At 37.8% G+C, this 23,727-nt stretch overlaps 1 protein-coding gene across 1 annotated transcript; it reads left to right on the forward strand.

Annotated features, from left to right (window-relative positions):
- The first annotated feature begins 2,249 nt into the window (after positions 1-2,249).
- On the forward strand, positions 2,250-22,181 carry USH1G (USH1 protein network component sans). The gene is made up of 3 exons (XM_072403939.1): positions 2,250-2,413; positions 20,712-21,095; positions 21,338-22,181. The coding sequence occupies exons 1-3, from the start codon at positions 2,250-2,252 to the stop codon at positions 22,179-22,181; spliced, it is 1,392 nt and encodes a 463-aa protein (XP_072260040.1).
- The last annotated feature ends 1,546 nt before the right edge of the window (positions 22,182-23,727 follow it).

Raw genomic sequence — 23,727 nt, forward strand, 5'->3', positions numbered from 1 at the left:
TATGTGGTGGTACACAATATTTCTTAGTTCTTTGCAGATGATTAAAGCAGTGGGCAAAGGAAGGTACGTATGCACTGAGGGGTTTGCAATAAAGCTGAAGTTTAATATGCTTATATTTTGCTCTCCCTGGCTCCTCCTTTTACCACCAATAAGACGCTAATACATTTAATAAATAGAATACTTTTGTTTTCATTCCGTATCATATTTATACCCAGTAACACTCTTGCTAGTATTGTGATCTGCACAATGTTGATAGATTCTAATTGGTGGTTGGGACTGACAGTATGTTGTACATAGATTCCTGAAAAATGGAAGCTGTGCTAAAGAACACATGTAATACTGAGCCTCTATGTTTAAGAGATTTGAAATTCAATGAATAAAAGTGATGGGCAAGGGACAGCCAGTGAGGCACATTTGCATTGCTAACAAAGCAGATCAGACATAAGGTAGGATAGGAATATCCATCAACTGTTTAAACTAAGATTTGGACTAAAAGCTTCCCCACAAGTAACCACTTGATATCTCTATTCTGGTTTGAATGGTTTATTACCATTTTTACCTTTACTGCAGAATAGTATAGAACAGTATTTCTCTTTTTTAACATGAGGAAACCTTTGAAATAAGTCTTCAAGGAACCCCTAGTATATATACACTATTTAGAGCTCATAGTACACCCTTGTGTAATTGTCAGTAGGGAGAACTCCTCTTACATTGCTAGCCAGTAAGAAGAATATCACCCTTTCAGATCCAAAAGATCATTGGTGTTACTTAAACTGCCCCAGGAGTCAAAAACTGCTCATTGCTCAAGGAATCCCTGCCAAACTTTTTGAAAAGCCCTACTTGAGAAACACGGGTTTGGAGTAATATACAAGGATCTATGCCTTAATAAATAATGTAATAAATAGAAGGAAGATCATAGATAATAAGTAAAGATACCATAGTTATATATATAAAAAAAGAGCTAACAAAGCATATGTTCCCCTGCACACTGCAATTAATGATTATCATGGAAGAGACATTATAGAAGAGTTATCATGGAGGAGGTATAATGGGGAAATCATCATGGAAAAATTAATCTTTTAAAGTCATCATGGAAAAGTCATGGTGGAGTTATAATGAAGAAGTCATCATGGAAAAATTATCTTTAAAAGTCATCATGTAAAAGTTATCATGTCGGAGATATCATAGAAAAGTCATCATAGAAAAGTCATCATGAAACAATTATTATAGAAAAATCATTATGGAAAGTCATCATGAACAGGAGTCATCATTAAACAGTTATCATGGAAAAGTCATCATGGAAAAATTATCATGGCAGAGGTATAAAAAAATAAAAGTTATGGTGGAAGATTCATTTTGAAACAGTTATCATGGAAAGTCATCATGGAAAAATTATCTATAAAAGTCATCATGGAAAAGTTATCATCTCGGGGGTATGATGGAGAAGTCATTATAGAAGATTCATCATGAAACAGTTATCATGGAAAAATCATTATGGAAAAGCCATCATGAAGTATTTATGGAAAGTCATCATGAATGAGTCATCATTAAACAGTTATCATGGAAAAGTCATCATTAAACAGTTATCATGGAAAGTCATCATGGAAAAATTATCTATAAAAGTCATCATGGAAAAGTTATCATCTCGGAGGTATGATGGAGAAGTCATTATAGAAGATTCATCATGAAACAGTTATCATGGAAAAATCATTATGGAAAAGCCATCATGAAGTATTTATAATGGACAAGTCATGAAAAAATCATCATAAAAATTGTCATGGATGAGGTATAATAGAGAAGCCATCATGGAAAATTCTTTTAGGAAAAGTTATTATGAAACAGTCATCATGGAAAAGTTATCATTAAACATTTATCATGGCGAAGTCATTATGGAAAAGTTATGGAAAAATCACCTAAGAAAAAATTGTCATGGATGAGGTATATTAGAGAAGTCATCATGGAAAAGTTATAGCAGAGGTTTAAAAAAAAATAAAAGTCATCATGGAAGATTCATCATGAAACAGTTATCATGGAAAAACCATTGTGGAAAAGTCATCATGAAACATTAATAGAAGAGTGAATTAGCGGCCGATGTCCATGCTACACATGAGCACTCTGCATAGTGTTGGGGGAGGAGGGGATCCGAGCATGCTCATCTGTAGGGATACAAGGATGCATGCTATGTGTGGAAGGAGGATTCGTTGGATAGAGGAGCAGAGAAGTAACTCCGGCTCCCCAGGTCATGCAGCATGGACGGGCGTTATCACCGAGCCGCCCGGGACGGGTTCCTGGACGTGCTAAAAGAAGCGACCAGAAGAGATCTGAACTCACCCGATGAGGATGGCATGACTCCGACCCTATGGGCAGCTTATCATGGGCACCTAGGAGCTCTGCGAGTCATTGTCAGCCGGGGGTAAGTCCTAAACTTCTAGAGTTCTGTATACCCCCTGCCAGGGCACTGACATTTCTAAACAATGCCATGCAAAATGCCAACTTCATGCCTCCAGTTATATATCAATTCCTTGTTGGTGTTGTGATGCCAGAAATGATTAAAATAATAATAAACAGGATTTATATAGTGCCAACATGTTATGCAGCGCTGTACATTAAATAAGGACGGGCATGCAGTATTGTAATAGGCATATAGAGAATAAACTTGGCTTTAAACCATAGAACATGCTAGATTGTAAGCTCTTCAGGGCAGGGTCCTCTCTTCCTGTGCCACTGTCTGTCATTTGCACCCCTTATTTAATGTACAGCGGTGCATTATATGTTGGCACTATAAAAATCCTGTTTAATAATATTAAAATAATATTAATATTAGGATCAGTGATAATATATACACTGTACATTGCATGTGAAGTGACTTACAGGTCACACAGTGCAAACAGTGCAGCCTGGATAGTATTGCACAGGATTATTGATGCTCATGATGATTTATGAAGTGTAAACAATGTCTATAATAATGGTATTGAAGATGATGGTTTGGAAAGTTAGGTACTTTTTTATGTTGTACATACTTTAGTTCAAAATGTTAGTGATGAAATGTAAACCAAAGCTTAATGTGAACTGATCAGATATAAAACTAAAAGCATAAGGGGATTTTTTTGGAATACAGAAAAGGGATATTGTGTTTCCATACACAGTGAATTGCCATCTAATGAGTAGTAGTGATCAGTAGATCACTAGTAAAAATGGTGAAATAATTAGATTGGCAGATGGATGATTAACTTCTTTGGGTGAATCCATTGACTTTTGACATAGGTCATGACTATCAACTGAGATCTCAAAAACACACCACAACTCTCATCCATTTGTTCTGCCCTCTGTATGATCCTGTGCATGAACTGGGGATGTTTAGCACAATGTTGACAGATTCAAGATGCATGGACTAGTGATTCACAATGACAACGAATTGTGACTTTTATACCATACCATTGCTGTGGTCAAAGCAGTAGATGGCTGATCAGCGGTCATTAGATATTATATGCACATGTTCATTCACTCCGTACGGGTACGTTGCAATCTTCTTTGCACTATTGGGTGTACAATGGCAGCATTTACCTTTTGCCAGAACTAATACACCCATGGTGGCATATCAATATGGCCAAAGACCCAACATCCAGGAGAAGATGGAGGATGTTGGTGTGACAAGGGAGCTTTCATATGTTGCATTGGTGTAGTGGAGGTGAGTATCTCCAGACATTGGTTCTTCTTTATGTCCATACAAAACTAACCTTTTTCATAGAGTAGAAAAAGGTTAGAATCCCATTCAGCTTTTCAATTTTATAAAGAAGGGGAGGCAGCATTCAGACCAGGACACATTTTTTTTGTGAAGCTGCTAATAAAGGAAGTATTTTTGCTTTGAGTGCCTTGGATTCTGGATTTTCAGAAGTTATGGTCATTGGCCTACCAGCGATCATTGGGATTTAGAGATGAGCTGTAAAATATTGATTCTCTGTGGCACTCCCTAATTGTACAGCAGCTTGCTGTTTCTACAGGTTCCCTATGCACAAATTTTTGGTTATGGTCTGTGTCTCTGTTACTGATTTTCATCTATCATAAATAAATATTATTTATGAATAGAAATATGAGTGGTGATATTGCTAACATTTTGTTAAAAAGGTTCAGTGATCACTAAGGCACTGTGGCCTCTGACTAGAGTAAGATTTGGTAATGCTAATACTGTGCTGATCACTGTTTTCCTTGCTGGAGGTTCTTGTGTGAGGAAGCAAAGCCACCTTCATACAGAGACACAGGCCATGATTTATTAAAGCTCTCCAAGGCTGAATACATTTTCACCAGTGAAGCTGGGTGATCCAGCAAACCTGGGATGAATCTGCTCCAGAATTCAAAGCATTTGCTAGCAAATTACATTGAAGAAATCCATTTCAGGTTTGCTGGATCACCCAGCTTCACTGATGAAAGTGAATCCTCTCCAGCCTTGGAGAGCTTTATTAAATCAGGCCCATAGCGTGGAGCAGGGTATGGTAGGTTCGTAATGAGAAAAATGATCTGCTGAGAGAGCACAGACAATGCAGGTAAGGAATACTGGTAGTTCTTTACTCTCTTTTTGCTTTTTTTAGGCATAACCTTAAGAGGTCAGTTACTTTCTAAGATTGCATCTTGCTTTAAGTCAAGTCTAGCTTTACAATCATTTGTATGGTGGAAACACTTCCATGTACACTGTGTTGCAAGTTGCACACCAATATCTTTAGAAGCAAGAAGTTTTTTTCTGCTTTCTTCCTGTTATTTGGATTTTTTCAGAAGGGTAGGAAGTGGCAAGGGGGTTTTACCTTTGGTCATCTACAAGTCCTGGTTTGGTGGAGCCAATCAATTGGTGGAGACATTCAGGGTCGATTGAAAAGAATCACACACCTGCTAAAAGAAGAATCTCTGAACATACGACTAGTATACACAGGGCGATTTTCAATTTTGTCACATTCCCAAGTTTGATAAAATGACCAGATCTAAAGTGAACATGAATTTCAATAATCACATGATCGCAAGCAACAGAGCTTTGGGTCCTTTGACCTGACATGTACAGATTGCACAGATCCATGTTGATATATATCAGCCAGGAGTTCACAAGTCATGTTTTGTATATCAAGAATGAGGCAAATCATATTGAGAGCTTCCAACTGTCCTGTGTTTCACCGCGCCCCATTATTTGTAGGGTAAGATATCATACAAGTGTGTTTTAGGACTTCTGACCGAAGAAAACCGATGGGAACTAGTCAGTTGAGAACAAATGTTAGGGGATTGTGTGTGAACTAGGCTTTACCTTTCCAGTGGCTCATTTGTTGAAATGCTACCTCTGCACTGCTCACCAGTAACTGCATGCATTCACATTTATGGGTGTATAGAATATCTACCGCATTTTTGTATGCTTTGAGGTCTTCTATTCGGTCCAAAGGGAGGAAGCACAGCATGTCGTGGAGTTAACAGGTATTTAACACATCTGACTAGTTGTCTCTGGGCAGTGAAGAATGTACTATGGTGGTCCAAATTCAATGCTTATAGACAGAAAAAAAACCATACCGACCATTCTTGTGGGATTTGACCCTAAACTGTGCAGGTATTATCAGATAGAAGGACAGTCACCCACAGCCCTGGCAGCCTCTGGAGGAAAACCTAGGGTTCCACAGAACCCGGGTTGAGAATGGCTGTGTTAAGGGATATGTACAGTAGGGGAAAATAAAAGAATGAGATGAGAACCCTTTGAGGTTTTTTTTGCTGTTCATGTCTCTATGATATACAATATATACGATATGAATCATAGATTCCTCTCTGCATTTGTCCTGGAGACCACTCTTACATAATTAAAAAGTCATAGGAAATCGAAAGTTAGGAGTTGCCACCAAAAAAGCAGGCAAAAATCTTTTACTGGTGACACTTGTTCTGGTGACCATGTTGGGAATTTACTACACTTTGTAGATATATCATCATCATCATTGTGACATAAAGGGGATATAAATCTCTTTAATGAGACACAGCAAGCAAAAGGGTTTCCATGTATTTCACAACCTTTGCCATTTGGCAAAATCAACTTACAGTAATTAAATATCTATGCAATAAGTAGTTAAAACATTCCATTTACCTAACATAAACTTCAGCATTGGCGAGACTTTTATGTGAGTCACATCACGGAAATGTAATTAAACGCGGTGGCTGTCACAATATAGATTTCATCAAAGAATGCTTAGCAATACAATTTTCTAGGGTAGTACAAAACACTAGATGTGTACAAAATCTTGTCAACCAGTCATATTTCACTATTTCTTGTTTTTGTTCATTTATTAACAGTCAACTGATAATTTTTTTTTATCGGGGGTATTATTTACAACCCAGCACACAGTAGTTAAAGTACCACGCAGCCCAACAAACAGATTCTAGTAGTCAAGAGTATAAGAAATGTACTGTATATCCCAGTAAAATGGGTTCAGAGATCAGGAGTATGTAATGTGCCTACTAAAGTGCATTTTATGGTGCAGGGGCAAGAGTGTGCTCCATACAGCCTGTACATATGTACAAGGTGCAAGAGACAGCAGTAAGTAACACACAGAGTGCAGAACTATGGAACCAAATCAGTGTGTCATGAGTATGTAACATACACGGTACAGTGGCCATAAATATGTAAAGAGTGCAAGAGTTAGCAGTACGTAATATACTGAGAGTAGGGTGCAGTTACATGTAATTTACAGGGTTTTGGGGTCAGGTATTGGTAATTTACTAAATGCAGGAAATATAGAGTTGACTAGTGTGTCCTGTTTAAGGCTGGCTTCCTCATATCTCTGCAGAACAAATCTGGATGCCAGTAATTGACATGTTGCGATTCCATAGACAACAGAGATATTGTTAGTTGGCAGCTGACCTAGCAAGAGATTTGGGGCATGTGCCCTGGGTCCTGCGTGCTAGTGTTGCCCCTGGACAAAAATAGACAAACCCACCACAATCTTGACAACATAGATCTAAATCATTCTGTAGTCCCAAAATAAGTATAACTATAAGGACTCATTACTTTCCTTTAGATCGGTGGTCCCCAACCTTTTGGATGTCATGGACCACTAAATTTATGGACTCCGGAGAGCCGTATGTGTGGGGAGCTGTATGTCACTCAAAGGGGTAGAAATGTCCCCCAGAGTGACTTCATGATGCCAGAGCCCGACCACTCTCCCATCGCAAGTCTGAGACACAACTCGTCCACGGCCCTGAGTCTGCGATGCATACAGAAGACATGGTCTGCGGCTCTGGCTGGTGCACCCCCCCAAGTGGGGTCCTTCTCCTGTCCCCATTGAAAGGTGCACCAGCCAAAGAAGCGGACTTCCAAAATTTTCTTGCGGACCAACCATAGGTTGGGGACTGCTGCTTTAGATAACACAGACAGCGAGCAGAAGACACACGACAGCTCTCCTAGAATTATACTTTTTTTGCACTCAAAGTACCAAAGATAAAACCAAACTCTTTTAATAATATATTTAACATGTCAAAGGTAAGCAATAAAGAAAAGAAACTTTTTTAATATGGTTTACATGCATTTTAAATAAACAAAAAGTCACTATACATAATTATGGAGGCAACACATATTTTAATGCAACTTAATTTAGTGTAGGTAAATACAACATGCAGAAGAGTTATTATTTGTTTGTTGCACTCTGGTATTGATGTTGGCCTTTTGCTAGAGAAACTGTATATATAAATAGTATAAATATATATATATGGCAACTGGCGTATCCTGGTACTACTGAATAACTGGAGGTAATGTTTTTTGCATCATGCAACAACCCCCCCCACCACCCTCCATATCCCTTACCCTTACCTAATTTTGGTATTTTTTGGTTGACCTCTTTATTATTATAATACTATTTCAGCTTACAGTATAGGTAGGGATCCTAGTACTGGGGACTTCATTTACATGAATACCCCCACTACTCCAGCAGCGCACACAGACAACAACAACATGTCTCTTCATTTCTTCAAAACCAATTCTAAAGCAACCAAAGCCTAGAGTAGAAAGATCTTTCCTTGGCTAGCAGTTGCAGACTGGGACCCTTTGTGTAGGAAAGCAGTGGTCATGTTGCAGAGGTCCGATGTGTTCTCTGCTGTTTGGAGAGCTCTGGCTCAGTAAGGGGCATGTTGGACTTCTGCAGTGAAATTGTTGCTTTGCCACAGAGAACAAGAGTCAGCATGTTGGGAGAACTCAGGCTTCTCTTCTTAGGCCAGGGCTAATTTTTTAATTCCAATGAACTGGACATTTATGTAAGCCTTTTGTTTTTTGCACCTGGAATGTATGTAAATATTTTAAACTGGAATTTTAATTACCTTTTAAAGGACTTAATGAAATATTTCCTGTAAAAAAAAAAAACATTAAAGCTTTCATTGCCAACGTCCTAGTTGTCTGGCTGTTATGCAATTTCTCTTGTTTTAATCCTTTGACTATTCTGAAGAAGTATAGAGAAAATGTTTCTGACCCTATGACTTATTTCCTTGTATGAATTTCAATGCAGTGGAGAGGTTGAGTTTGACCTGCTTTGCCTTCAACTCATCGAGACTCAATATGTCCAAAGACACACAGTGCAATGCAAGTAAAAAACAGTCTCTGAACTATGAAGTACACTGCTCCATTACCCAAAAACGAATAAACTGCAACCACGCCTGGTTGCAGTCAATGGCCCTTCTGCTATAAAATAACCTTAGCTGCCATTTTAAATACACTCACCTGTCCCCCTTCTGTCGGGGCAGGCCTTGCATACCTTGCAGTATGTTTAATTGCAGAAGGGACATTGGCGCAAATAAGGTTGCTGGAAGACCGTGTTCTCTTTTGCTTCGACCAAATCTTTTCAGATTATCAGGGGAGCCTAGGCGCCTACCCAGGTCTACCAAGGATGGTACAGAGAAAAAGGGAGCTGCATGGCATGCACACAATCCCTGAGCAAATCAGACAGGGCAGTGGAGGCAGTTGGGAGTAGTGAAGGGGTTCCCAGACACTCAACCAGGCTTTTAACCTTGTCCCTGTGGATAATAAACGGAGCAGCGAGTGTGTGCCCCCCTCCCCCTCTTAACCATAAAAGATCTTATGGAGTCTTGGGTGCAAAGAAGTAAGGGAGAAAATGTAGCATCCTTTACTATGGCAAAACTAGACCAACGAAGGGCAAATGCCATTGTTGGGAAAGGGGGCCCTATCCTCACAACTTGACCCTAGTGTTGTGGGGGTGTGCAGGTGGGGAGCTTATGGGAACCTGGGAATCTTCTTTTAATAAGGAGGCCTTCAGATATTCACTACCTCTCCCTATAGAATAAGTTCAGGGGCATATAGCATACATTGTCTGTTCATAGAACAGGTTAATCCCTAGAATCTACACAATATGTTTGTTTATTTATTTCCGTTTTACTAATAATAACATTTGCTGGTCATATGGTGTCCAAATATGACACCCCACAACATTCCCTTTTGCAGCTGAACATCTTTGCTAAAAGCTAAGCACAAAGATAGTAGCTGTGCCCAGCTGGGAGCACCTATAGCAGTGAATCATGCCTAACAAATCAAAGTTCCATCAGTCATTAAGTCAATTGGCACATGTATGGATGGTAATAAGTTTTGTCTAAACAAATGCTGACTAATATCTTCTTTACACTTGTTCTGATTTTATATATCTGACTGCAGTATTTTACCATAATATTGCCAAACATTAACTATTTTATTTTATTTATGTAATACAATGCCATTCTGATTGGTCACATCAACATACTTTAGTTTCCTTTGTGTTTAAAAATGGTAGCATTGTTGTTGAAGATGTGTGTTGGTTAACATGACATTCTACCTTCAGACTTGCCTTTATGGCTCAGGGTGACTCAGCCATTGCCACGCATAGATACAGTAGTAATTAGGCAGATATATGTGTTACTAAGGTCAAGAATATTATTATTATTATTACACAGTATTTGTATAGGGCCATCATATTATGGGAGGAAACCCACATTCCAAAAACATGCAGTTTATAATGCAGTTTCTAGTTTATAATGGCAAAAATTGGAGTGTCTTGATATATAAAGTTTAACTCTACAATTAACACAGAACTGAAATTAATATTACATGCCTAAGGTCTTTTAAATGCAAGCAGACTAAGTGCATACATTTGACCTGGTATTCGGTGCTGTTTTTATCTAATATGTGACCTGGTATTTTCTGGAATGGAGATGTTTAGAACTTATTTTTTCATTGTCATGCCTTGCAAGTATATATTTAAATGGGTATTCAGTATATGCTGGGGAAATTTTAGGACTAATTAGTGCAGTAAAAATGTGTGTCCTGTAATATCAAAGATAACTGTTTCTCTGCATTTAACATGTAAAGCCTCTTTTATTTTTAATAGTCTGTTTTCTTAAATGCCATTGTCCACCATATGTAAAGTTTCTATGAATGTGCTAATCACTGTAGTATTTGTACACAATACCTTTTTTAAAAAATATATGTAGCTTTTTAATAAATTCAAATCTGATACATAGAAGAAAAGGACGCACTAAAGGAAAATCCAAAAAACTTTGGTTTAGTTATTGTAAACTCCTTTGAGTATAACACATTTGAGTAGTAAGAGTGAATAAATTACATCAGCCAGAGGTCAAAAAGTCAAATCCAGAGATGTAAACTATATACTATGTGGATATTTGAATGTCATTCTCAGTAGTGTTTACAATACAGAAACCAAAGTTTTGTGATCTTTATTAAAGTTGGGCTTTCTTCTTTGTAATTTCTGTGTGTGAGTTAAACATGCCCCTATGGTGAGCACCAGCATCTAAAGTTATGGTTGTTTACAGCAGTAACGAACCCCCATCATACTTCTGTGTCTGTTCAGATCTAACACGTTTGAAATGGAGTTCTCCTTCGTGATATAAGTGGACCATAGGTGGTCATGTTATGTGACCATTATGTCAGCCATATTTATCCATTAAATTCCTACAGTGAAAGTTTCTGAACATGGTCAACGTATTGAAAAGAAGTTGTATCTTACTTCTTACTTCATAATCTAGATTTTTCTGTTTCCAAGCAGCCATTTTTTCCCTATGTAGCCACTGAGATTTATAGACAGCAAGAGGGTGGGTCAAAACTTTTCAAGCCAACAATTTCATGTCAGCAGAGCTCTATTGTTGTGGAACTCCCACAAAAATGATGTGTGTGTAAAGTATGAAGAAGTGCTTCTTGGATCCTCCTTTACAATAAACTGACCTATTTGACTTTTCCACAAATATTTGTGACTGCTGATCTCCTTTCTTACTCATTCATTTAATAATGTTTTGTAGTGTGATTCAGCTGGTAAATCGTCACTATCGTTAGTAGCCTGGCTTGTTAAGCCGTCCACTATCCATTAAAACCTGAGCCAATTATAGGCTAGTAAGATCTCAATTTTTCTATCTCCTGTAAGCCGTCAAAATTTATAGATGGAAATACATTCAACTATATTTGTAATTTATATTGTTCTTAGTGAATTCTAAGTACACATTCATAGGTCCTAAAAGTCCATGTAAACAAAATATTTCACAAACATTTATTTCAGTAATTGATTATTGCCATTTACAATTTAGACCAGGGCTGTCCAACTTCTGTGAGGTCTTCTTTTGCAACCTACAGGGTCATAGCTATGGCCTATTCAAAGGGATATACATTGCTGCCAACCACAGCCTACAGTTTAAATTGTTTAATTACATTTAATTTACCTAGATTGTTCTGACCTTAGATTTAAGAAACTACCACAAAGCCCTATTCCATTTACTATTAAAATGGTGATGTTGTCATTGCTAAATGTCTTTTAGGCTGCGTCTACACGGACAGATTTAATATATATATGCGGGTTTATGCACTTTTACAAGCATTTTAAAGCTTGTCTTTAAAACGCTAAAAAACTCCTATTAACACCTATAATTGCGTTTTACCGTGATTTTACAAGCGTTTATAAAAGGTTTACTTTTAACCCTTTCAGGGAAGGGGTACATAAAACCTCTTATTTATTTGCTGAAAGGGTTTAAAATATGTGTAAAAAAAAGATGATGCTTTAATGTTAAAGTAATTTATTCAATGTGTGTGTTTTGTGTAACAAACTTTTTTTTCTAGAGGTTATCCCACAATGAAAGGATGATTCCCATGGCTGCATTTGTGACATGAGACATCCTGATGACGGCTCAAGAGTCATCGGGGTTTCCCTTTCCGCAGCCAATCACAAAGCACTAGAGGTGAATGGGGAGACTTGTCCTCATTTGCCCTCTAATGCCCGGGGATCCCACACTGTCAGGAGTCTTGTGACTGTGCTCATGTCATGAATGCAGCCGTGGGAATCATTGTTTTATTGTGGGATAACCTGTAGAAAAAAAAGTTCAAGTTACACAAAACACACATTTAATAAATTACTTTACCATTAAAGCCTCATTTTACACATATTTTAAACCCTTTCAGGGAATGAGTAAGGGGTTTTATGTACTCCTGTACTCATTCCCCAGGGTGGGGTGGTGGAGATCTGGGAGTCTCCTTAATAAAAGGGGCTTCCAGATTCCAAAGTCCTGCTTAAAACTCTTTTAAAAAGCCCCATTGTTTTCAATAGAAGTTTTCCTACAAAGCTTAAATATGCTTGTAAAAGCCTCCATTAAATTCAATTTTCAAGCGTTTCGCACGTTTTACCATGTTTACCCTGCATTTAGATTAGCCCATTGGAATGCATGGGAATTTCAAACATTGGCTCAGGTTAAACACTTGGGAAAACGTCTGTACTAAGCCCATAGTGTATTGCACTTAAATAGTTTGCAATGTCGTAGCCTCAGTTTCCCAGAATTGCAACACAAGGTAGCAGACTAAGTCTCTTGCAAAATGGATAATTACATAGTTCATTATACGTCACTAATTTGTGGTTGCAGAATAAATTCAGTGTTTTGGGTTGACCCAAAGGAGATATTACACATCAATCTATCTGGTCCTATCTGATTAGGCTCATAAATAATAAAAAATAAAGAGGTGAACTTTAGAGATTTGCTAGTTAATTCAGCAAATCAATGTTATCCTCAGAAAACGCTGTCTCTAACTTTTGTCAATTGAATAATAGTCTGGGAACTTTGCTGACACTAACATAAAAATCAAGAAACACTCCAGGGATCTCCAGACCATCTGATCACCATCAGTGATAAGTGAATTGCTGCGGCGTTCCCCCTGCATTCCCCTTTTCCATACAGAGGGCTATTACAGACTTCATGACAGGGACCCCTGAGGTGTGTATCCACCAAACTTTTCCTAGAAGTCACTACCACCAGCTTTAAGCATAGAATCCAATGTGGATTACTGTAATCAACTTGTAATTGTCCATAGAAATGAAGCTCCTTGTCCACAGACATATATGCCTCACTAATTTATAACCCAGTCTATGAATATATTTCTGTAATATTGCTACATGAACTTTATAGAAATAGAGGAGATTGGCAACTTCATGTTATACTGTGGTACATTCAGTAGAATTTTGTGGTCCCTTTAAGTTAGAAGGGGTAAAGTTTTAGAATTGTTTTTTGACTACCTCCTGTTGTTCGGGAGGGACTCGGTTCTAGTGAGGTGGGAGCCAATCACCACCCTTGCTCTATGGATGAAATTGGCGGCCGTTTAGGTGGGCACTTCATAAATGATAAGTGGTTGGGATGAGCCAGAGGGCACTCTGATGATAAGAAAATAGGACTCTGGGGTTACAGGTCAGGATATACCTTGGCTCTGGCTGGGCTAGGGCCTGGGCTACGGATTGCTGGGGTTTCCAGCACTTGGAGGCTCATCTGTTGTTGCGGAGAAGCTGCTGAAGAAGGGACCTGCAGGAAGGTACTACTTCAAGAAGAAACTGGGATTATCCAGGGCCTGCCACTGCACAAAGGAAAATCCACCGTGACATGAACTTGGATAGGTATAGATTATTGCTTAACTTTGATTGCCTACCAACCAGTTGGATTTGAACTGCAAACGCCCAGCACTCTGTACCGTAACCCCCTCTCCCCCTCCTGCGGGCTTAAGTAGTGCATAAGAAAAAGGAAATGAAATCAACCCAAAGCACTTTTCCTTTTATCTATCCACCTGACTCAACACATTGCTTCTGCTAGTCTGTGATTCTGGGGGTTTGGTTCCACTGCTGGGGGCATGCCTAAAGAACATAAAATGAATATTATATACATTGTACTAAATAGAGTATACATTATATATATATATATATATATATATATATATATATATATATATATCAGATGTTATACATTCTCAAAAATCACATTTTATTTTAAAATAATTGGTTGGCAACATTTTGTGTATATGACATAAGGTACATATATCATTGTAGTACATTTTAAAGGCTGTACCTGAACATGTGTTGCTCTATCAAGTACTTCTATTGCTTTGAGATTGCTTAATGCATGCATGTGTGATACCTTATACCTTTAGGAAGGCAAAGCTTCCTTGTTGGTACTCTGTTAACAGGTACAAGGCTGAATACTTGAAATTGTAGGTCTTAGTGATTAACAAAATGCAGGACTGTAATCATTGAATGAGTGGCTGATAGGAGCATTGATTAAATTGTTCACATACAGAACACATTCTTATTTTATTATTTTGAGTTTTGAACAGCCAGTGGGATAATAATATAATAACCATTTTTATAATATACATTTTTGTACTCTTAAAACATTTCTTTACCTTCAGGAATGGATCATTTTTGTCTTTTGTTTTTATATGTTTAAACAATAAAATGTAGGGCAAAAAATGACTTAAAGTCCAGTTTCATATTTTCTGAATACATAGAAAGTGTAGAAAATAAGTTGCACATTTTTATGTTGTGTGATATTTGCACAAATGTTTTTCAAACCTATAATTTAGTAAATACTTAAAGATGATAATGTACAAGTATTAATATCAAAATCAAGTCAAGCTCTAAAGTTACCTGCTCCAGTACATTGCTAGGGAATTCATAACTGGGAGCTCTAGAGCAGCGGTTGCCAACCTTTCGGACCTCAAATTTATCATTTTAAATCCTGAGGACCATTAATATGAATTTTTTAAACAAGATAAAAATTTTTGTAAAATAATGATCCTCCTAATGGTGCCTGACAAGGACTGTGGAGGCTCTGATTCATTGATCAGCTCACGGTTAAGTGAAGTATTACTATTGTTACTATTATCATTAGTTGCATTATATTTGGTATAACTAAAGAAATGCTAAATATTTGTTTGCTTTTTCTCACTCATTATGGGTTTATTTCATTTGAATCTAAGATCTAAGACCAAACAAGAAATGATAGGTATCAAAGTCAAACTATTTGATGCCAATAAATATAACAGTTAAAGAAAATACACAGTTAAGGTCATACTTACCTAAAAGAACATCTGAGAATCAAAAATAAAATAAAACAATCTGATGAGAATCGGTATTGGTGGAGCAAGGTGACTGTTGTAATGGTGGGAACAATACTGAAGTGTACGGCTCGGCAGAGGTTGCCTCATACAACATAACACCACACTGACGTCACGCTGCGCCTCCCTTGTTTTTACGTCTTTAGTACAGTTCGTGAATTTTATTCAATATAAAGGTGATAATTGTCATTCAGAATATAAGAATTTATTAGAATTTATTATTAATAAAACATATATAATAAAAAAATTGCAAAAAATGTCCAATGTTTTTGTGGACCACCAAAAGTTTCTCACGGACCACTGGTTGGTGACCGCTGCTCTAGAGGTGTGTATCCACTATAAATTCTTTGAAATCAATCACACCAACAGTAAGCAAAGAACCCAATGTGCAAAGCTGTAATCAACTTCATCCTCCATAGAGATAAAATTCTCTTATGAACAGCGCACAGGTTGATTGACAGGTTCACTTTAATGGCACATCCAGGGTCCCTTAATTTTTCTTCTGCCCTAGAAGATTAAGCATTGCTACTGAGATATGTTTAAAATTAAACTCCAGAAAAACAGACATATATGCACATATTAAAAACTTATATGAAACTTTTCCAGAGTTTTTCCTGAGTTTTACAACCTCTCAAACAGCATAGCATAGCCAGGTTAATAAAATCATTTGTAAAGAGGGAATTCAGTGGTGTCCTCCCTCCATGCTTAGCAGCGAAAGAGCAGCAACAGACTACTAAAGTTGTCCCCTACTCTGTCCCATAAGCTTTTTTTTAGATATTTGAGTACCAATCCTCAGATCCCTTCCATGTCTTGTTGTATAGGAGATGGTACTGGGATGACCCCAGGTCAGATTCAGCATGCTATATATGAGACTTCAATAGGATGACTCTAGGTCAGATTCAAATAATTACACAGCTTACATTAAAAAAATATATTTAGTGATTTAATAAAGAATCTAGAGCTGTGTTTGTGGTATATTTTATTACATAGTATTTATATTATATTATTATTATTACTAATTATTAGTATTTTATACTTGTTTGGAGTTCAGTAATAAGGATCTCTACAATCCTGAACAATTCTTTTGGGTTGATGTCTGTAGTCATACACGGTATGTGTGTTTCTAAAATGCATGCAATTATTTAAAAGTAGCGTTTAGGGGTATAACAAATCACTGGATTTCTTGTTGGTGTTTTATATAGACCCAGTGTCTCTGGATACTGTAAAGTGTCTGTGAAGAGGTCACTGCATAAGGATCACTGTCGTGTGTGAGTCACCATTCCCTCTCATAGGCTCGGTTACATTCCTCCTTCTCACTAACCCAAGACCATGAATAATGTATGTGTATGAAATGGTTATCCTGCAGGTTGTGTGTGCAGGTGTAAAGATGCAAATGTTCGGGATAGAAGCCTGCGGAACTAAGCCCACATTGTGCTGGAATATGTCATAAATGTTTTATATGACAATAATAAAAGCTACATAACCGATGAAGAAGAACCAACGGTTTAATGAATTTAATGCTATGCAGAGAGATGTTTGTGCTGTCCTTTTAAAGTCCTAGAACACAGATCTATTGTTAGATAAATAGGAACCATTTGGCGTTTCTAGAATTGGGAATTTTAGTTGCATTGCACAGAGACACTGCTTGTGGCCATTGAGAAAACTAAACTACTCTGTTGGCCCTCACTACCTGTACAGAAAACCCTGAGGCTCCTATAGCAAAAGAAGGTGAAAGAAAAGCGTCTGTCATTAAAAGAAGCACCATTCTACACTAAACAACAGATAATGGAGGATGGTAAATTATCTAGCAAATATGCAATATTCTTTTAAATAATTGAGCAAGTCCTTTGTTGCAGAAGGGACAGGCGATGTTCTTTTTGCAATAAAAAAAAAATTCTGCAATAATTTGCACTTACCTGTCCTCACTCCATTGTCAGGTGCCAGGCCAGGCATTCTTTTTGTCCTCTTCCAGGTGTCGGATCTTTGGCCATTTTGATTGCTATGATGCCGGGATGACATAACTCCAGCACATGCACACAGCAATTAATTAATTCCCCGGCCCTGGGGAATGCTTGGATTATAAGCTCTTCAGGCAGAGTCCTCTCCTCCTGTCTTACTGTATCTGTCTGGCATCTGCAACCCCTATTTAATGTACAGCGCTGCGTAATAGGTTGGCGCTATATAAATCCTGTTAAAAAAAAATAATAACAATAATAATGCCAGTATACTCAGCATATCCAGCATCCTACAATGAGTATAAGTAGCTTAGTGTACTTTTAGAAAAATATCAAGAACAGGCTGCTAAGTATGTTTTATTGCAGAAGGAACCTGTCCCTTCTCCAATAAAAGTACTGCTTGTTCACAGTTTTTTTTTGTGAAACTATCGTTCTACTTTAATATTATCAGGAGGTCATTTTTTTGCCCTAGGTTTATACTCAAGTGGTACTTTGGTTTATATTTGAATATATACAGTAATATATACATTACATATTACAATATATATAATGAGTATACCAGTATATATATTAGCCTTTCAAATGCATATGATTGTCAAAAAAATAAATGTTTCAGCTAACTAAATCTAAAAGTGAAAATGTTTATTGGTCAGGAAAAAGCTTTTATTTTATGGAGGCATCCAGCTTGCATGTAATTTACTTGCTTGCTTACTTTACTTACTTACTGACATTATGATCACATAATTGTAACCCATGCTGCTTTGATGTGTGACGTGTGCTGTAAATTTGTTTTCTCCTTTACCATTGGTATGTGTTTGACAAGTGTATAATTTGTATTACTATTACAACATTTATCATTTGTGCCTTGTGACCTGTAAAGTTTGCCTTCCCAGTATCTACTTTAAACTTGGAAGTTGTGGGATTTTCCAGGAGGTGTTCCCACCCTGCTGTAGACAGGAAATTCTTTCACACTGGCACTCTCCAGTGAGTTATTGGGTTGGAAATAATAATCTAATTGTTCATTGGCATTTCGAAAAAATACTTCAAGTATTTCAACAAATTTGTATGATAATTGTTTATGATTTTTCTTATTTTTATTTGCTTTGAAACATTTGTATATATATTTTTTTAAAGAAAAGGTCTTGTAAACTAAATTTAAAGGACCTTCATTGTGAATTACATACATTTTATCAGGGAATATAGAGGTTAACATTTTTGGAGACTGTCAGAATACAAACACAATTGGCATTGTCAGAAGCCATATTGTTACCAAGCGTGAATGAGCAGGGGGTGATAGGGGGGTTTCAGTGACTACCCATAGGCAGGATATATATAACAGTAATTGTTGTATTATCTATAAGTTACCACCAAAAAAAAATCATGGTACCCAATTTAATGTTACCTAAAAGCAGGCAGCAAGCAATAAAGTAATGACCAGGGAGGCAAGGTGCTGTATAACCAAAGGATGATATGGCTTTCCTCCATAAGGCAGAATGTAGCCAGTCTTTTGTAAAGACATGAACATTGGTGATCTCACTGGCCCCATTGGTGACCACAAGGTCACCATGTTTCTAATAGGACCTATATATTTTTAACATACATAAGCAATAACAAAAGGTATTTACCTGTATATTTCACAGACCAAAAATAGGAAAATAGGAGAACTTGATTGTAGAATTTTTTACAAATAAACAAACATTTTTCTGCATAAAGTTAACTGGTTTATAGTTTGGGGCATTTCCCAGTATATATTTTTGGGTTGGGGGAAGGTGATTACATGATCTGTTTACTTTGCACTGCAAAATCATTAGGTAAATTATTAATTACCACTTTGAAACATGGTGCTATCTTGGCCAAGTGCCCTGCCTTTCTTATTATATTTAAGTCTAACTGCATTATGCAATTATTGTTTAATATGGAGAATCACTTACACCTCATCATCCTCATCTCTTTTGCAAAAACCAGTGACCTTCCTGATGTGTTCTGAGCTGGACCTGTCCCATTCTACGTTGCTGCAGTTGAGCTTACCTGCAGGTGTGGATTTGTGAAATTTGAAAGAACCTGTTTTAATTCTGATAAGAAATCATCAAAAAGTGTTGAAAGTGCTCAAGGGCTGAGGATGGGCCCTTAGTAAATACTAATCCTGAACTGACCAGAAACTACATTACAAATGTCTCAAACCCCCTAATTGGAAATAAAGCCTCATAAGCATTCATTTCAGGGTGTGGTTTTGTTCATTTAGGAATATATATGGGTACCAGTACCTTTATTGATCAGAACTAGCCTAAAACAAGAATCAGTGTATTGCATGTGGCAATTAGGGAAGGAGGGTGACGTGTGAATCTAGATATCCCCAAAGCTGTAATATCTTCTAAATTTTTCTTATAGTACCTCTCGTATCCCTATAAATACAAACGGTTCAGTAGTTAAAAGAAACAGACCAGGAAGTGTCCCAGATATTTAACTTGTAATTTCAGCATGCAGCACCAGGTCCCCCAATCCTGCTGTTTGGCTAGACATTAAACAACCATACCGTGCAATGATATCCCTCTTCCATACTCTGCTGAAGCAACAGTAAGTAGAAGAAACCCCTTTTTTTTGTACAGCGCTGCGTAATATGTTGGTGCTATATAAATCCTGTTTATTAATAATAATAAAAAAAGAAACATGTTCTATGCTTAGGGATCGCTCCCGATGAGGTTTATGAAGGCTCACTCTCTGGCTGGGGTACAAATGCTGGATCCCACCACTTCCTACAAAAGTAAAGTACTACTTATTTATGCTTTTAAGGCAAATTTTTGAATATTGTTGTATATCATTATATGGTCTATTTGGGTGTGAGAATTGAACTGCTTGGTGCAAATGGTCATATAGCTTGGTGATTTAATACATTTATTTACAAATGTGTTATATACAGCAAATGCATTTTTGGTACAAGCTTCCCCTCCTTCTTCAGGCTTACAGATATATCAATATAAAAAGAATAAAAATGTGATGGCCTGTATATGTTACGGTGGTCAATTTTATGTATATATGTGTGTGTGTTACACTAATTTTATTTATTGTAATACAAGAGTTATGGTAGAATTTACTAGACTGAACAAGCTGAAAACACATTTTGCTAGGCACACCAAAAATTAGCTAAAAGTGCAACAATCTGCATAAAGTAATTAGTATGATAATAAGTTATACAGCATTCAGATTGTGTCACTTTTAAATCTTTTTTCATTATAATATATAATGTAATAAATATATGATCAGCCTGCGTTTTTACAGTTGCTTTATTCTTAGTAGCTATATGCATTTTATCTTATTTTAATCTATACCTGATGTGTCTCTTATAGGGGGGATCCAGATAAATGTGACATTTGGGGAAACACGCCTTTGCATTTGGCTGCTGCCAATGGGCATCTGAATTGCTTATCCTTTCTGGTGTCTTTCGGGGCCAACATCTGGTGTCTGGATAATGACTACCATACGCCACTGGATATGGCTGCCACAAAGGGCCACATGGAGTGCGTGCGTTATCTGGATTCCATTGCAGCCAAGCAGAACGGTTTAAATCCCAAGCTGGTTTCTAAACTAAAGGACCGTGCCTTCCGTGAGGCAGAAAAACGCATTCGTGATTGTGCAAAACTGCAACGCAAGCATCATGAGCGGATGGAACGACGTTACCGAAAGGAGATGTCTGACCATTCTGATACTATGAGCTTCTCCAGCTTCTCCAGGTATCTGAATAACCCTTTATTACTATAATTACCTATTGCCAAATCACAGGGAGTTTTTTTGGGGGAATCTTTGGTGAATTGCTACTAATGATACATAGATGATAAATAGAAGAAGGGAATGTTGGGCGAAATGACTAATAAACTATTGATAATTATATCCCAATATTATCATTTTATGTACATAACCTGTTAAATAAACAGAATAATAGAGCAAAAACTAATACATCTTCTCTTTTCCCCAGCTCAGTAAGCCAGCGCTTTCCAAGTGCCACATTACTTGCCACCATGCCATATTCTCACACTGCAGGCACTACGAAGGGCAAATCAAAGATGCAGAAGAAACTGGAAAAAAGGAAGCAGAATGATGGAACATTTAAGATATATGAAGATGGTCGGAAAAGTGTGCGCTCACTTTCTGGACTGCAGTTAGGTAATGATGTCATGTTTGTGAAGCAAGGCACTTATGCTAGTCCCCGGGATCGAGGGCGACAACATCTCCGTGATATGTTTGCTCATGAGGAAGATTCATTATCAAGGGCTGTCAGTGACCCCGGACTCCATGTGGATTCAACTCACTCTGAAGTCAGCACTGACTCTGGACATGATTCACTTTTCACCAGACCAGGCCTTGGCACTATGGTTTTTAGAAGAAACTATCTGAGCAGTGGGCTGTTTGGAATAGGCAGTAAAGAAGACAATGGACTTAACTTGGAAAGTATGCAGGTGAAGCTTCATAGCCGACTCAAGCGTTCTTCAAGTTTAGACGATAGTATTGGCAGTGCCAGTAGTCTTCAGGGTAGAAATGAGCAGGAGCTGCCATGGGAAGAGGAAGAGTTAGGGTTGGATGATGAAGAGGAACCAGACACCAGCCCCCTGGAGACTTTCTTAGCATCTCTGCAGATGTCTGAGTTTTTCACTCTTTTGCAGGGTGAGAAGATAGATCTGGCAGCCTTGACACTTTGTTCAGACAATGATCTTAAAAGTATACGCATTCCTTTGGGACCTCGAAAAAAAATCCTTGATGGTATCCAAAGAAGAAAACAGGCACTAGATAGACCCCTATCAATAGAAGATACTGAGCTGTAAGTATTTCAATGATAACATGATCTTTGGCCAACATCAAGGCCAACCTCATTCAGGGATTTACATGCTAATATTAGGTAAATGTTAGATGTATTCAAAGGAAAAAAATGAGCATTGTCACAATAGGACACATCCGAAAGTATAAAGCGCTAAAGAGTGACTCTAACTTGGGGTGTCCAGGGGCTAAAAGCCTTTTTCATTTTTTGTGTCAAAAATGCACGGGTCACACTTACCTCTTCCTCACTAAAGCACACTAATGTGCCTCTCTCCTGCACAGCCAGGCAGTTTTACCTTTGAACATGCCTGCACTTCCAAGCTTTATCGGTTTCACTAATCCTGCCGGCCAATCAAGAAATAGCCTCTTAATCATCCCTGACTATTTAGCTAGCTCAGACACAGTACTCAGTGTTTGTGCAACTTGTCTCTTCTAGTGCCAACCCTCCTAGCTCTGCTGAGATTTCCTGTACACCTGCTGGTTAATTTAGTGGTCTCCCTGTTCAGCTCCTGTGATAACCACTTGTTGCCCAGTCTGTTGTTACCCAGCCAATTTCCTTGTGCTGTTCCAGTGTACCTCTCTGTATGTGGATATTCCTGTGTCACCTGTGCCTTCTGTTAAATCCAGTGTCTCCTGTGGCCCCTGTGTCACTGGAGTCTATTTCCTGGATCCCTGGTATTTGACCCCTGGTTGTGACCTGACCTCTCTTGCTTGCTGCCTGACTCCAGCCTTTCTTGACAATTTTTCTGGCCCTGGTGTGCCCAAGGACTTCAACCTGGCAGTAACCAGCAGTGCAACATCCTCACCACTAGAGGCTCTGGAGAAGAACTTGTTCTTATTCTGCGTCCTTGCCCTTCTCAGGGCTCACACCATTTCTGTGCAAGCCATAGTGGCCCCTAGTGGCCCTGTCTCCCCAAGTGTGACAGCACGTGTCGGAAAAACTGTACCAAACTAGGATATTCCAAATTGTCAATATATGACACTTTAAAAACCTTTACAGAGTTAGGTGTACATGATGGCCTTAGAACTATCCCTTTTACTTTGATGTGTCCATAGATACCCAGTATATGTTGGGCATTGAGCATGTATGTATATGTGCATGGGAGCAAGTTAATATTTTGTATTGTATACTTTATTTCATACATTTTATTTTACTTAAATGATTTACTATCACAAGGAGGTAAATGTATTAGACCCCTAGTGCCTCCCCTGTATTGAGCCTAAACAAAGTGTATCCAATTTACTTTTTTTTCCAGCAACAGCTATAGAAACATTGGGATACCAGTATAATAGTCAGGGGTTCAGGGATCTAGGTTCATTTTTACAGAAGAGTTCATGGAAGGAATGTTACTCAGTCTTCCTCTGCTCTGTATACTGGTTTTGAATGTCCCAAGCTCCCACATGAGTCAGTTAAGTGTGATAAACATGGGGTTTGGTGGGTGCAAACCCTTTCCTACATCACAGATGTCTTTATAGCTGCCTAAATCATTTCTACCCTTAACAGGTAAGAGCCAGCTGAAAAAATATCTGTTTTTCTGATCCTGAAATAGAATG

This window comes from Pyxicephalus adspersus, chromosome 3, assembly GCF_032062135.1.
Source record: "Pyxicephalus adspersus chromosome 3, UCB_Pads_2.0, whole genome shotgun sequence".
NCBI classification, from domain to species: Eukaryota; Metazoa; Chordata; class Amphibia; order Anura; family Pyxicephalidae; genus Pyxicephalus; species Pyxicephalus adspersus.